This window comes from Lynx rufus, unplaced genomic scaffold (assembly GCF_022079265.1).
Source record: "Lynx rufus isolate CCGP_SWC_20201006 ecotype Redwood Valley unplaced genomic scaffold, mLynRuf1.p SCAF_14, whole genome shotgun sequence".
Lineage (NCBI taxonomy): Eukaryota > Metazoa > Chordata > Mammalia > Carnivora > Felidae > Lynx > Lynx rufus.
Window position 1 is genome coordinate 6,663,557 of NW_025814828.1, and position 15,377 is coordinate 6,678,933.

General features: G+C 50.3%; 1 protein-coding gene across 1 annotated transcript in view; it reads left to right on the forward strand.

The window, feature by feature from the left end:
- The first annotated feature begins 10,093 nt into the window (after positions 1–10,093).
- Positions 10,094–15,377, forward strand: part of SHROOM2 (shroom family member 2) — a 154,195-nt gene continuing 148,911 nt past the window's right edge. The window contains exon 1 of the mRNA XM_047076353.1: positions 10,094–10,258. Within this exon, the coding sequence (XP_046932309.1) occupies positions 10,094–10,258 (165 nt within the window). The remainder of the gene's footprint in view (positions 10,259–15,377) is intronic.

Genomic DNA, 15,377 nt, shown 5'->3' on the forward strand with positions numbered 1-15,377 from the left:
CACGGATTCCACCCTAATTTTGGTCTGGCAGGAGGCCTTCCCCCGCCGGTCCCCTTTCTGGCTTTGACCCTTTCCCTGCGGGGCACCTTTCCGGGAGCATTCTGACCACTCCACCGAGGCGGCAGCTAACGAGCCTGCCTGTTTCGCATCTTTCTGCGTTCTTTCTCTGTGCTGCCTGGTGACAGTTCACCAACACCTGGGTTGCTACTTCTAGCAACTGACTGGCATTCACGCCGGTGAAACTTCCCAGTTTTTGCAGCTCGCACCAAATGTCCCCCTGGTCCCGACCTACGAAAGCCGCATGAACCATCCGCTGGTGAGTGGGCACTTCTGGATCAGGCGAGTATAGAGACGAAATGCCACACGCAGTCTCTCATAAACGGTCTCAGGCTTTCCTCGGGCCCCCTGGAGCACTTCTGATGTTTTACTCACATGTATGGCCTTTCCCCATGCTTTCCAAGGGCTTCTGGATACCATTCAGTCCTTGCAAACCCTCCATCTATACTTGAGTCATTTGGGTCCCATTTGGGGTCCTCCTCAGGGAAGTGAGCCCGAGCACAGGCCTGGGGATCTAGTGTCCTGGCTGGGGCATTCTCCTCTAACCATTTTAGGGCTGCCTGGGTAATCCAGCGACACTCCTCCGTATCGAAGAGGGTCAGAAGTTGGTGGTAGTCACCCAGGTAGGTTTGTGGGTTTGAATTATGGACCGCATTAGCTCAATCATAGCCTGGGGTTTCTCCGTATAGGAGGGTATGGTGCTTCCAATTTAGGAGGTCCGTAGTGGTAAAGGGTTGGTACACAAAAACACGCTGGCCTCCTTGGATCTGGCCTTCCTGGTTTCCCTCAGTGGCATCAGCAGGGCTCCCTGCTGTGGCTACAGGGAGGGACTGCCTCTGCTGGTCTGATTCTCTAGTCACCTTCCAGGAGGCATATGTGGTTTTAAGACTGGTGGTCTGGGTGAGTCAGTCACATTCGGGGAGGCCAGTGGAGCTAGGGGTGGTGAGGTCTCGAGACTAAGGGCAGACTCTGATGGGGTTTCGGCAGCTAGAGTGGCTGAAGGCACAGGTGGCAGTGAGATGTCCAGTGGGACATATGGTGGTGGGGTTTCTTCAGGTTCTCCCGACAGTATGGGCTTTTTAATTTCTGGCCGGTATTTGGAGGAAGCTGTGACATGAGCCATCCTAACTTTAAAGCTCTTTTCAATACAGAGTTTCAGCCAAGGTGGCCGGGACAGGACCAGGTCTTGCCAACAGTCAATGTAAGGAAATTGGTCTGGGTGGCCTGGGTCCCCCGCAATGACCCTCAACACTCAGCCAACTAGTTCCTTATCAAGTGAGCCCTCAGAGAGCCAGCCTGCCCCAAATGACAGCCAATCAATTTCACAGAATGTCCAGAGCTTTCCAGGAGTTAATTTCACACCATAATTTCCTGAATATCCCTCTTTGAAATTCCTCAACATACACTCTAGGGGAGTTGGTTTACCCTGCTTTCCACCCATTTCCTCCCCCTAACAGATGACTTTCATGCATACAAGGGGGAAAAAAGAGGAAGGCAGGGGACCAGTTTGGAGAGGACACACACTCGCTTTGTCCATTTCCGGCCATTCTCCTCTCAGAGATATTTCAGGAGCCTCTTAGCATTGGCGGGTTCAGTTTCAATCCGTGATATGGATCACGCTCCCGAGGAAGTCTGATGCCGCCTTAAGCCATATGAGGTCACCAAGGAATCGCGGATCAAGACTCAACGCTGACCCTTGGTCAGGTCAGAACCTTTCTGTTGTCCGTCTCATTCACACATCGACTCCCACCCACCACCCTACATTCAGCGCGTTAGAGTTGTGGCTTGGTTCCTCGTCGCTGTGGAACTAGGGCAACTCTGGGAGGTGACCAGGCTCCCCTTCTGCCTCTTAGGGGCAGGTCTGCCAAAATGAACCCAGTTCTTACCAGTCTGATGGGCGGCTCTCCTTAAGCTGGTTCCTGGGCCTCACGGGTTCCGTTGGTGCACACGGGTTCTGTAGCTGCACATGGGGTCCTCGCCCCGGCACACCGGGAGGGCTCATCTCCTAAAGATCAAGCAGTCCTTTAGCGCCAGGCAAGGCCACGTCTCCTGGCACTCAGAGGTTTGTACCCTGGCGGCAAAGGAGGTGGATATGCACCGTCTCTGAATCCCGGACATGAGCCCCCATGTAATGTAGCAGGATTCTCGCACAGAGTTGTGACACTGAGGCTTTTCTTTCCAGAAAGCAACTTTATTCCTGCCAGCACCGCTCAATTGGGTTCGTACCCGAAGAAATGAGCACCAAATGCCATGTGGCATAGTTTTTTATACATTTTCTACCTCTTTGCCTCCCATATATGGTAACACAGAAACATATGGTCTCATTAGGTGGTCTCCTGTTATGGGGCCGTGAGGGATTTCATGTCCACCTACAGCCAGGTTGCCTTCCTTTATTTTGAAGGTTTTGTTTCTTCCACATTGCTTAGGGAAGGGACCCTACCTCAAGAACACCCCGTGATTTCCACTCAGATATCTGTAGTTGAGATGACTATTGCTCTCCAAAGATAATGGGTTCAAATCCCTCAAACATTTGTTACCTTATTTGGAAAAAAGGTCTTTTCACACGAGATTAGATTAAGGATTCTGAGAGGCAGACAGCAGCCTCCATTCTCCAGGTGGGCCCTAAAGGCAATCATGGTGACCTTCTAAGAGAGCGACAGAGGGAGACAGGACGTAGGCAGAGGAGGAGGCTGGGTGACCACAAAGGCAAAAGTTGGCCTGATCCAGTCATTCAGCCCAGAATGCCAGCAGCCACCAGACACTTGAAGGGACCAGGGAACAGATTCTCTCCTAGAGCCTCCAGAGGGGGTGTGGCCCTGCTGACACCTAGATTTCAGATTTCTGGCTTCCAGGAAGGAAAAAAAACATGGTCTTAAGCAGTTTATGGTAACTTACTACAATAGCCTTAGAAAACATACACGGCATCCCAAAGGGATTTCAAATTTCAACCTGCCCAAAGGAAACTCCTTACCGCCTACCCTCACCTGTTCTCCAGCCACCAGACTCGGTTATTTTGGCCAGAAGCCCAGAGCTATTTATACTTCCTCACTCACCCTACCTGTACGCACACCCCTGGGATGGGGAGTGGAGTCTCGGGACACATTCAAAAGGAGCAAGACTGGGAAGCTTCTGCACTCGTCCACAGCGTTTCAGCATTCAGTCCTAACGCGTTTAGCTTCCCTGTAAAGAACATTCCTCTGCTCACAGGAGCAAAGGAATACAACTCTTCATCTAGGAGTTGTATTAATTCCTTGTTTTTCTTCTCTACTTTGGTTTCTCTCCTGCTAGAACTTCTGCAATTAAGAGTCATTTTGCGCATAATGGTGCACTAATTTCTTTTTTCTATCGTATTTTCTTCATTGGCCAGAGTTAATGCTTCCTATTTTCTGCATCCTTTCCATTCCTTAGTGACCTCTCCCCAGTACTGGGCAAGTTAAAAGTGCTCAAGAAGTTCTTGTTGGCTACTTTATAAAAAAATAAAAAGTGAGGGGCGCCTGGGTGGCTCAGTCGGTTAAGCATCCGACTTCAGCTCAGGTCACGACCTCATGGTCGGTGAGTTTGAGCCCCGCGTCGGGCTCTGGGCTGATGGCTCAGAGCCTGGAGCCTGCTTCCGATTCTGTGTCTCCCTCTCTCTCTGCCCCTCCCCCGCTCATGCTCTGTCTCTCTCTGTCTCAAAAAAAATAAATAAACGTTAAAAAAAAAATTAAAAAATAAATAAATAAATAAATAAAATAAAATAAAATAAAATAAAAATAAAAAGTAAAAAACAGCCAATGGCTTTCTACAACTGCATTTAAAAAAGAATTTTTTTAAGGGGCGCCTGGGTGGCTCAGTCGGTTAAGCGTCTGACTTCAGCTCAGGTCATGCTCTCACGGTTTGTGAGTTCAAGCCCCGCATCGGGCTCTGTGCTGACAGCTCAGAGCCTGGAGCCTGCTTCGGATTCTGTCTCTCTCTTTCTCTCTGCCCCTCCCCTGCTCCCACTCTGTCTCTCCCTCAAAAATGAATACACTTAAAAAAAAAATTAAAAAAAATTTTTATGTTTAATTTTCAGAAAGAGAGACAGAGAGAGACAGAGTGCGAGCAGGGGAGGGGCAGAGAGAGAGGGAGACACAATCTGACGCAGGCTCCAGACTCTGAGCCGTCAGCACAGAGCCTGATGCGGGACTCCAACCCACAAGCAGGGACATCATGACCTGAGCCAAAGATGGACATTCACCAGACGGGAGCCACCCAGGCGCCCCTAAAACTGCATTTTAAAAATGAACACTTTTAGGGGCACCTGGGTGGCTCAGCTGGGTCAGTGACCCACTCTTGATTTCAGCTCAGGACACGATTGGGGAGTTCGGGCCAGGCATGGAGCTCCACACTGTGACAGTGCAGAGCCTGCTTGGGATTCTTTCTCTCCGTCTCTCTTTGCCCTTCCCCTGTGCTTGCTCTTAAATAAACTTAAAAAATAAAAAAAAAAACACTTTAAAAATAGTAGCTCTTTTTGAATACTCCCAATTTGAAAAGCATTGTTTTATATATATAATAAAAATCTTGGTTTGCAAGCATAATTCGTTTTGGAAACATGCTTGTAGTCTAAAGCACTTGTATATCAAAGTGAGTTTTCCCATAAGCAATAATGGAAGCTCAGATGATTCGTTCCACAGCCCAAAAATATTCATACAAAAATGATTACAATACTGTAATATAATACAAAATAATAAAGAAAATACAAAATATAAAGAAAAACAAATTACTTTTGAAAACCTTCATGGCCATGTGAAGGAGACAAGAGAGAGGAGGGTTACTGGGAGACTTTCACCATTAGTAACAGACATTGGTTACAGTACAATACTAATAAACTCTTGTCATGTACTGTATTTAATGTAACTGGCAATAAGGCAGCAGAGGAAAGGGTCTCTATCTGCAGACAGCCTGACCTACAAAGAAGTAAAGGATTCCTAAGCTCATTTTTGTATGGAAAAGCAAAGGACTTAGGTGCTTGAAGTGACAAAGAATACACCAATGCCAGTTTTGGGCACCTTCCAACGTTCTGAAAAATCACTGATTTCTGCCAAACACCGTGGCCTGAGACTGAGCATCTGAGCATGGGAGACAATCACCTTCAATCCTGCAGAGAGAAAGAAAGAGAGAGAGAGAGAGAGAGAGAGAGAGAACCATTGATTCAGTTGTGATTGTGTGATATTTGGAGTCATGTACTACTCATAAGACATTGCTTGTTTGTCAAGTTAAAACTTATTAGAAACAGTTGCTCGTCTTGTGGAACACTTGTAGAACAAGTTATTTACAATGCAAGGTTTTACTGTACATATTTCTTAAAGATTAGCTATTAATTAAATCTCTAACATTTGGTTCAATTTGCCTTTTATTCATTAATTCATTCACTGATAAAAGTGTGTGTGTGTGTGTGTGTGTGTGTGTGTGTGTATTTAACCACCAGCCAGAAATGTAACCATTTACACATAACATTTGAAAGGACGTATCTCAAGGGTGCCTGGGTGGCTCAGTGGATTAAGTGTCTGACTTGGGCTCAGGTCATGATCTCACAGTTCATGGGTTTGAGCCCCGCGTCGGGCTCGGTGCTGATAGCTTGGAGCCTGGAGCCTGCTTCAGATTCTGTGTCTCCCTCTCTCTCTGCCCCTCCCCCAGTAGCGCTCGGTCTCTGTCTCTCAAAAATGAACAAATAAACAAAATTAAAGAACACGTCTCCAAGGTAACAGGATTGGAACTCAAGCAAATATAAATTAATACCCAGTTTTATTAGGCAAAGTTTGCACATAGGATGCTTCAGCCTTTTTCTTGTTTGGAGATCAAGGGAACCTCAAAAGGTGGCTCAGTGTCTAAAGGTCTTACAGAGAAGAGCCAGCTCCCTAGCTCAGTGCAAACTGCCGTCCAATACCCAACCCAGCACTGGTCCCTGTGCATAGAAGAGCCTGAGTGTGTGAGTCCCCCTTGGGACGGGGCTCAGCAACCTCAAGCAGAGTTATTAAGCCCCTCTGGGGCTCAAGTTTCTTCCTCTGTAAATTGGGGTGATACATGCTCCCAGAAACTTTGGACTTGAGTCCATCTATGTAATGTGCTTGGTACAAAGCAGGTTCCCTGTGGATCGTGGCTACTATGTCTTAGTTGCTGTGGCTGCTTGCTTCCTCAAACAAAGGTGCTGGGTGCTAGAAGCCAACTCCCAATGTGGATTACATGAATGGGATAATGATGCCAGGCACAGGTAGAGACCCCCCCCACAGAAGAGGAAATCTCTCCTCTAGAGATCTGTAGATGCTCCAACTAACAAGACCCAGGGTAAAATCCTTCTGAGGTGAGAGGGGGAGAAGTGGGGGTGCAGTTATGCAGATGCAGCATTCAGCTTTTGTCTCTGGGCCAAGATCTACAACTAAGTTAAATTCCAATGTTTGTAATAATAGCTGGTAGAAATCGAGAAGATGACAAATGGTGGTGAGGGGCAAAGTCACCGCGTCACTCTTTTCCTGTGGCTGCTCTCTTACCTGGACTGACTCTCCACCATCTGAATTCATAGGGACCCTAACTCAGGTACACAGTGGGTTAAGTAGAAAATGGCTAATACTGCCCTCTAAAAATTGCCACAGGTGTTCTGCAAAACTTGACGGTACTAACCTACTACTTTGAAAGGTAAAGTTTTGGTACTCTATCCTCCACTACATTTTATAATTACAAATCCTCGTGTCTTTTTAGAACCAAAAAACCCTAAAATAATTTGAACTCTATTTCATAAAAAGGATTAGCTATTGATGAAATCTCTGAAAGTTGGCTCCCTCAACTGGTCTTCTATTCATTGATTGATTCATTCACTGTCAATAAAGTAAAAGAACTTTTATTTGTCAGTAATCTCCACACCCAACACGGGGCTGGAACTCACAACCCCGAGATTTAAGAGTCACATGCTGTATGGACTGAGCCGGCCAGACACCAAAAGAACAACCTCAAGTTTCACCTGTCTCTTCTCTATTAAAGGAAGCCTCAGGTTTGAAAAAGTGGCATATACCCAGGGCTATTGAATGCTTAGATGTTGATGGGTCACAGGGTCATGTCTACAGGTCCAGAAGAACATAGGCTCATAAAGCCTATTTGTCCCTAGCTTTCTAACAGAAAAGCTAGATGCTAACAAATATATTCTGTCCTTAGAAAATCTGGCTGAGTTATGAGTTCTTAGAAAAGAAAACCATTACCATTATAAGTCCACACTGGTTCAGTGTCATACCAAACTCTTCCAAAAAGGGTGCGAGGCTAATAAATTGGGGCAATGCCTTTCAGTCACAAGACACTGATGGTTTCCAAGATACATTATACTGTCTTATAACGATACAACGGACATGATACAGAAGTCTAGGTGTGATGGTAGATTTGCCCACCTATATAAACCCAAGACCGCCAACGAAAGGATTTATGAGGGTCTGGGAAGAGGGCATCTATCTCAAAGCAGGCCACACAGACTTGATCCAGTCCCTTCTGCTGTATTTATTAATGTCTATAGATAGAGCAGTCTTAGACCTATTCAAATAATGCTAAGCTGGGAGGAATGCCTAATGTGAAGATTAAGAAAAAACTCAGTAAAATTAAATTTACTAAGGATAAACATCGACCTCCACCTAAGTTTGAGAATGAACAGTATAACCCGTTCAAGCGGTGGATACGTCATCTGATTACATGATCAACATAAAACGTTAAAGATGACTTTGGCTGTGACTTACGGGACAATGAAATCTTGGTCTCTGCTTAGTGAATCTAGTGGCCTGAATTTCAGCCCTAGTTAACTGAGATTTAAGTTAACATATCACAGGGCAGGGCGGTGCGTTTTGAGACTAGGGAACTTCCAAAAACTCTACGTGCGTCTATATGGCCCTTTGTCTTTTGGTGTCCCGATCCAGCCACTTTTTAAATCAAACGTCTTAGCTGAATATAATTACAGATTCACATTTAGTTGTAAAAAACAGTACAGGGACATCGATTGCAACCTGCACCTCAGTCAGAACATTAACATTGATACAATCTGCCAAGCTTGGTTACATTTCCTCAGCGTTGGTGCACTCCTGTGTCTATTTAGTTGTGTGCAATGTCATCATTTTGGGCAGGTTTGCATGACCACCGCAGTCAAGGTACGCTTGAGACGGATTCTAACAGGCACACACTCCTTACATCTCCCTTCACAAAGAAAAACTCCCCATTCCTCTAACTGGAGACATTCTGGACGTTACTTATGGGGCAGTGATCAGTGCCCAGAGCCAGAAGTGCGGAGTGAAGTTTGCACTCTTACTTCAGTTGCCTGGATGATACCCCAAACCATCAGTCACAGAACGGAAATCCCTCACTTGACCACTGAAGAAACTGAGACCACAGGTGAGGTTCCTGGTCTCTGCTCCACAGTGACAGAGACCCCTCACTCTTTCTGTCCAGTGGTCTCCGAGCTTGTCCTTGAGGTCTACTCCATCCCCACCTGCTGCAAGTACCTGGATAGAGCTGCTTTGAAGAGACAAGCGAGCACCAGCGTCCAGTGACGTAACTACAAATAAAATAAAAAGATTGTGTTTTGTTTTTTTTTTTTTTTTGCAAAGCATGCAAACGTGTACTAACACAGGTATTTCTTCATACCGGACTTTTACGTAAATTGAAAAGGGATCGAGGTAGGAGGCACACCCTTTCAGTAACTTCAGACCACCTCTCCTTTGTAGGCAATGCAGAAGTGGGACATTAAGACCTCGTGGCACTGCCCTACGAGAGTGTGGACAGGGTCCGAATGCAAAGACTTCCCGGACCGTACCTACAAGGGCTGGGAAGAGCCAAGAACATTCCTTATGTGGGCCGGGCGCTGCAGCAGGGACCTTGTGGGAGGGTAGGCAGCTCCACCCGGGAAGAGTCCAGACGCCCTTCTCTTCTGCCCGGACTTTAAAAGGACCCTCCTAAGGCCAGCGTTTGGCCCAGGCTGCGCGGCGGGGGGAGGCTCTCAGGGAGGACTCCCGGGACCCGCGGGCCCCAAGTCCGCGCCCGGGGACAAAGCACGCGCGTGCGGGAGCAGGCTGGTGGCTCGCGGACCGGCGCGGGGCCGCCCGGGGGCCGCCCGCCGCGCTTCCGGCCTCACCTGGGCGGCCGCCGGCAGCCCGCGGTCGGCGCGAACAAAGGCGGGGGCGGCGGGCCGGCCGCGCGCTCCAAGATGGAGGGCGCCGGGGACTCGGACCGCCGCCCGCCCGCCCGCCCCGCCCCGCGCGGGCGCTTCCGCCGCCTCACCTGCCGCCGCTCGGCCTCCCGGGCGGAGGGCTGGCGCGCCCGGAGCCTCCAAGGGCCGCCCTGCGCTCGCGCGGGAGGAAGGACCGGAGTTCGCGTCGCGGTCCCCGGCCGCCCCTCGGCCCCACGGAGCAGCGCGAGGTCCGGAGTGCGCGCTCCGCCCCCTCCCACCCTCCGGGCAACTTTGGAGGGGGGCGAGTCGGGGCGCGCTCCCGCAACCGCAGGCGGCACAGGTTCCGTGCGCGCGCCGGCCCTCGCCCCCCTTCCACCCTCTGGGTAATCTGGGGGAGCCCCGAGCGCGCACTCGCATCCCTGGCCGGCGACACCGGCACCGTGTGCGCGCCGGCCCTCGCCCCCTTGGGACCAGTCCAGGGCGCCCCCGCCCCGAGCGCCCCTGGCCCCTCCGTCCCTCAGCGGCCGCACGGGTCCCGGGGCGCGCGCCCCCTCCGGTCCCTCCCACCCTCCGGGCAGCTCCCGGGAGCCCCGCGCGCGCCCCGCCCCCTGCCCGCCGAGCGGCCCGAGCCCTGGAGCGCGCCGGCCCCGCCCCCTGCCCGGCCCGCCCTCCTCCGTGCGCCGCGCCGCCCGCTCCCGGCTCCCTCCCTGGCCCCGGCCGGCACTTTCCTCCCAAGTTGCCGCGCAAGTTCGCCACTGGCCGGCGGCGGCAGGAGCGCACGGACCTTCCCTCGCCCTCGGCCGGCCGGGGCTCCCCCGACTGCATGGGCGCGGGCCGGACGGGCCCTGGGGGCTGAGCGGCCGCGCCGCCTCCGCGCCCCGCGCCATGGAGGGCGCCGAGCCCCGCGCGCGGCCCGAGCGCCTGGCCGAGGCCGACGCGCGGGCGGCCGACGGCGGGCGCTTGGTGGAGGTGCAGCTGAGCGGCGGCGCCCCATGGGGCTTCACCCTGAAGGGCGGCCGCGAGCACGGCGAACCGCTGGTCATCACCAAGGTGAGGCGGCTGCGGGACCCTTACGGTGACAACCCAAAGGTGGCCTTGGGGCGGCGGACTCGCCGGGGGTGGGGGCGCCGGAGGGGCGGGCGGATCGCGCCCCCAGCGCCGGGGCGCGGGTCCGCCTGGGTCACCTGCGGGGACCGGAGCACCGGGACACGCATAGGTGCGTGGTCCCGGCGCCACCCCGGCCGCTCGGCGGCGGCTCCCAGCCCTGCTCACTCTAAGCGCGGCGCAGAGTTTAAATGGCTCCTGTTCCGGGTCCCCTCCCCTCCCCCTTCAAGAAGGGACCTGGCTGGGCCCCCTGTCACTCCCGGCTTCTCCAGCGGCGGCCTGCACCTGTGGGGCTGCCCAGAGGTTGGAGAGGGCCCACTCCACGTGCCAGGGGGTGGCCTGAACTGTCCCGATCTGTGTTTGCCACTGTAGGCCCTTGGTTCTGCACCCCTTGAACCTGTACCCCTTATCGCTGGGAAAGCCAGACTAGCAGCTGTCGCCATCCCAGCTTCTCGATTCCCATCAGCCCATCAATATTTACTGACTTTCGGCTTCCAGCCCTAGATCCACGGCGTTCTGGATACCTGCAGAAACGTACCGAAACTTTCAGCGTCCTTTTTAAAAGCGGGACTTGAGCTCCAATAACAAGTTTCTAATATGTCTAATCAGGAATGTGGTTCGCGGGTGTGTGTGGTGGGGGAAGGAGGCTGCTTTAGCGCTGTGAATTCTCTTGTCTCAGAACAGAAATCGAACTTGAAATTTACCAGCTGGACTTGTATTGATCTGTGAAGACACACAAACAACAAACCCATCATCCTGTTTTCTTCTGGTTAAAAGTGTCAGTGTCTCTGGGCAGGGTTGGATCAGGCCATTCCTAGGGACAGAGTTCCCTTTAAAATGTAAAAATTCTTGGCTATTACCAGAGTTTGAAGGTGAGTTGCTGGGTTGTTTTGTTTTGTTTTGTTTTTCTTTTTCTGCTTTCCTGCTTCCCTGCAGCAGGAAGGTATAAGGTCACTCCTAACCCACCCCACCGGTAATGAATTTGAGCAGTGGTGTGGCTTTGTTGTGCATATAGCAAATGAGACCCCAAACTTTTCTGTTCTACATTTTCTCCTGTTTTTAGATTTACAGAACCAGAGAGTCTGAGAGGAGGCTTGTTTAGATGTGCGCTGAATTTATGTTCAACTGGGAAAAGAGGCTATCATTGCTATAAATTGGACTAATGTGTAACCCATTAACGGATTCAGTTCTTTGCAAAGATGGTACACACTTTGCCCCGCAAGGGCACTTTCCTGCATAAATGCATATTAAAGAATGTTAAGTTGTGCCTTTTTAATAAAGGTTTTACAGGGCATTTCTGATGGTAAAGGTTAAGAAGATAATTAGGTCTTTAGCATCTCATGTGTTCAAAAAAAAAAAGATATACACAATTCAATGTATCTTAGACTTGTCATTATAAGTAGGTGGAATAAATTGTAACACGTTAGTTAAGGTGGAATCTTGCCTTTTAAGCATACACAGTATAAGAAACTTGGAAGTCACTGTAAACTGAAATTCCGGAGGCCTGGATGGCTCAGTCGATTAAGCGTCAGACTCGGTTTCGCCTCAGGGGTTCGTGGGTTCAAGCCCTGCATCATCGGGCTCTGTGCTGTGCAGAGCCTGCTTGGGCTTCTCTCGCTCTGTCTCACGCTCCTACGCCTGCATGCTCTCTTTCTCTCTCAAAATAAATAAATAAATAAATAAATAAACTTAAAAACTCTGAAATTCAGTTGTTTTATCAGAAGCTGGAGAAGGGGATTCTTGAGCACGCCCTCCTTCCTAAAAACCCTGGTGTGTTCTTCCTGGCCTCCTGTCCAGAGGACCCCATTCTAGACCGAAAGAGGTGGGCAGTAAAACTCCGTAAATACGCACCAGGGCCTTTTTGGGGCATGTGAGGCCGTTTGTTCGTGATTTGGCCTGCCGGTTAGCTTTCACGCTACTTGCTAAGGCGTTGTTCCTTTTCGTTTTGAAAGTTTTTGTGACTAGGCCACTAGCACTGTGTGCTCGTCCTTTCCAGATTGTGTTTCCGGATTTTGCAGGGCTAAAAATGTTTGTGATTCTCATCTGAGATGCTCATCCGTCTCCCCCTTAAACTGCTGCTTAGTTTGTGTAGCTGCTCCAGTGTGACTGTAAATTGGTGGTTTCTTAGGGTGGAGAGGATTCGGGAGAGTTTGGGACTTCTGTACTAAGTTCCCATGTACACTTGGATACACTTGTAGAGGTATGTGCTCACACATGCGTGTATTATATATTTTTAACTACCTGTTGTGTTGCATGGTATTGGCAGTATTTCACATGCCTGTCCTTTCCGTTGGATTAAGTCATCAATGATGCTTGCTTACCCTGCAACAGCTGGTAATGAACTGTTGCATGATTAGAAAAGGATGAAGGAAAGTGTGTCCATTTAGAACCACTTAGAGTGGGAATTGGCTGTTGTGAGAGAGACTGCGGAAGATTGTTCCGCTTATAGAATTTGGATGAATCCAAGTTGTGAATCTTCCTCTCAGTAGCTACTGAAAAATCTTGGGGGCTCATCATAACAATTGTTATTGGGGGCCCAAATAAATAATAATTGTTCTAATAGGGGTGGGGGTTTTTTTGGATTAAAAAAAACCCTCATAATCAAATATTTTACAGATAAGATCCTAGGGATATCATACGACTCATTTTCTATGTAACAGAGTCTGACGTGGGGGTAGCTTGATCAGGTGTAAGGTAACGTGCTCTTTTTATGATAATGGGGGTCTGATTTGAAAGCCTCATCAGAGTGCATGTCTTAGCCCTGGAAGAAATGCTAAGAACGGGGCTGGTTCAGCCCGTGATCTTCGGATCAAGTTTTGTCAGCCTATTTTACTTTACTTTTTAAATTTTATTTTGAGAGAGAGAGAGAGAGAGAGCAGGGATGAGTAGGGGAGGAGCAGAGAGCGAATCCTGACCTGTCAGCAGAGCCCATCAGGGCTGTATCTCACGAATCCTGAGATCATGACCTGAGGTGAAACCGAGGCGGATGCTTAACTAACTGATTAGTGACCCAGGCACCCCTGTCAACCTATTTTATAGATGCAACAGCTAAGGCAAAGGGAAGTTAAACGGTGTGCCCTGAGATAACAAAACTGGCAAGTCCTGAGAAGGCCCCCAAGGGCCAGCTCTTGACCCCAAATGTCTCCATTTCTCCTCCGTTCCACCTGTTCTGTCCTGGAAACACTTGCAGCGCTATTATTAAATGACTTCATCCCATCCATTAAATGAGGGTCTTTCCACCGATACTCTGGTCTGTGTCCTTCTCTGTGGTGGGGGCTGTTCTGCACTTGGTAGGATGTTCGGAAGCATCCCTGGTCTCCACTCGACGTGATGCCACTGGTACACCCCCCCTCAGGTGTGACAGCCAACAAAAGTCTCCAGACACTGTCAGATGTCTGTCCTCTGCGGGCAGAATTGCCCTCGTTAGATTAACAGTGTGGTCGCCTTTGTTTTAAAAAAGATTTTAGCTTTCAAAGCTCATGCTTCGTTCTTCTCTGTGAAGACACTGGCCTTTTGGGTGGTTTTGTGAGGGGCTGTTTTCTTCCCAAGTGCTGGCCCTGATAATAGACTTTATTTACATAGTAAAAGTCAAACAAATACTTGCTTCATCTGCACTTTTGTAGCTGGAGAAAGGAAATGAAGCTGGAACTGGGTGCTGTTTCTGGGCGTTCTTCATTGGGGCTACTGGGTAAAGACAGTCTTTTCTTTGGGTCTAGTTTGAAGTCAAAGGGATACTTAACTTCCCGGGAGTGACATTCTTGGAATTTGAAGTGCATGTGTGAAGTCCCACCAGACCTCCGCTGGAAGGTGGGAGCCACATTTGTATCCACGCAGGACCTTTCCCCCTGCTTGTAACTTGACTTTTCACGACGGCTAGAAAATTACAGTGCTGCTATTTTTACATGCTCCTGGCCGAGAGGGAGCAGGAACGATGTCTGTGTCCTAAGAAACCACAAAGATTTTGACTTGTTAGTATTTCCGAGGCCACATTTTGATGTGGCTTATCTGGGGACCCAGGTAACGTGGTCCCCTGTTTCCTTTCTCCATGGATTCAGCAAATGTAAAACATCAGTGAGGGTAGGGGAGGGGCCTGATTTCTAAAAAGTCACTAGAGGGCCTAGAATTTCAAATGGGCGGATGGGGACTCGTCAGGGAGCACTCGGCAGGAGCTGGGTGTCAGTAGGCCTCCTGCAGCGGCAGGAATGTTTGCTAAGCGGGGAGGATTGAGGCTCCGGTCCCTCCCTGAAGAAGGCCCTCACCCTAGCCAGAAGCACCAAAGAAGGCATGAATTGGGGCCTGCTGTGGTCCCAAGGCTGGCTCGTTTGGGAAGCCGCCGACTTTGAGGTTGCCTTTGGGGGACACAGCCACCCTAGAGCAGGGCGGGAGGGGGGCTTCAGGCCATTAAGACGTTTGTCTGGATATGAGACAGAGTCCTTAGATGTCCTTTGTAGTTTGCATAGTGAGGGTAGGATGGAAGGGAATCGGGGCACTTATTTTGCATGGAGGTCACACAGCCAGGTGGCAGAAGTCCTATGTAAACTGTTAGAGCTCCTGATAGCAGGAGGCTCCCGGCAAAGACCGGCCGTCAGTGGTGGGTGGGTGTGGGAGGTGCCGACCGCCTGATGTCCCGTCCTTAGTGGTTTGAAAAGAGGTGCCATGTTAGGGGACCCGGCTGAGTCACCGTCATTGGTGACGGGAAAGGTTGGATGGTGGCCGCCTTGGTCAGGACGAGTCGTCGGCCTCACGTGTCTGTGTTTGCCCCCCACCCCAGCCAAGTTCTTTGTCAGATATCAGTAAAGGTTTCAGGAAAGAGGGAGCTGATGATGGGAGGGGATCGGGGACTGACAAACGTCAGCTCTTCTGGATTTTGCTCTGGATTTCTGCGTGAAGGCCCGTCGGCATCAGTGTGTGCGGCTGCTTCGTGGCACTGGACAGCATTCAATGGCCCGTGGCTGGGCTGCGCCGACTCCGGGGACGCAGGGCCGGGGTGCCGTGCTGGCTGTTCCTCCATCGTGCCACCCCAGCCACTTTCCAAGGCCAGCCACCCTTCTCTGAGTTGTTAGGA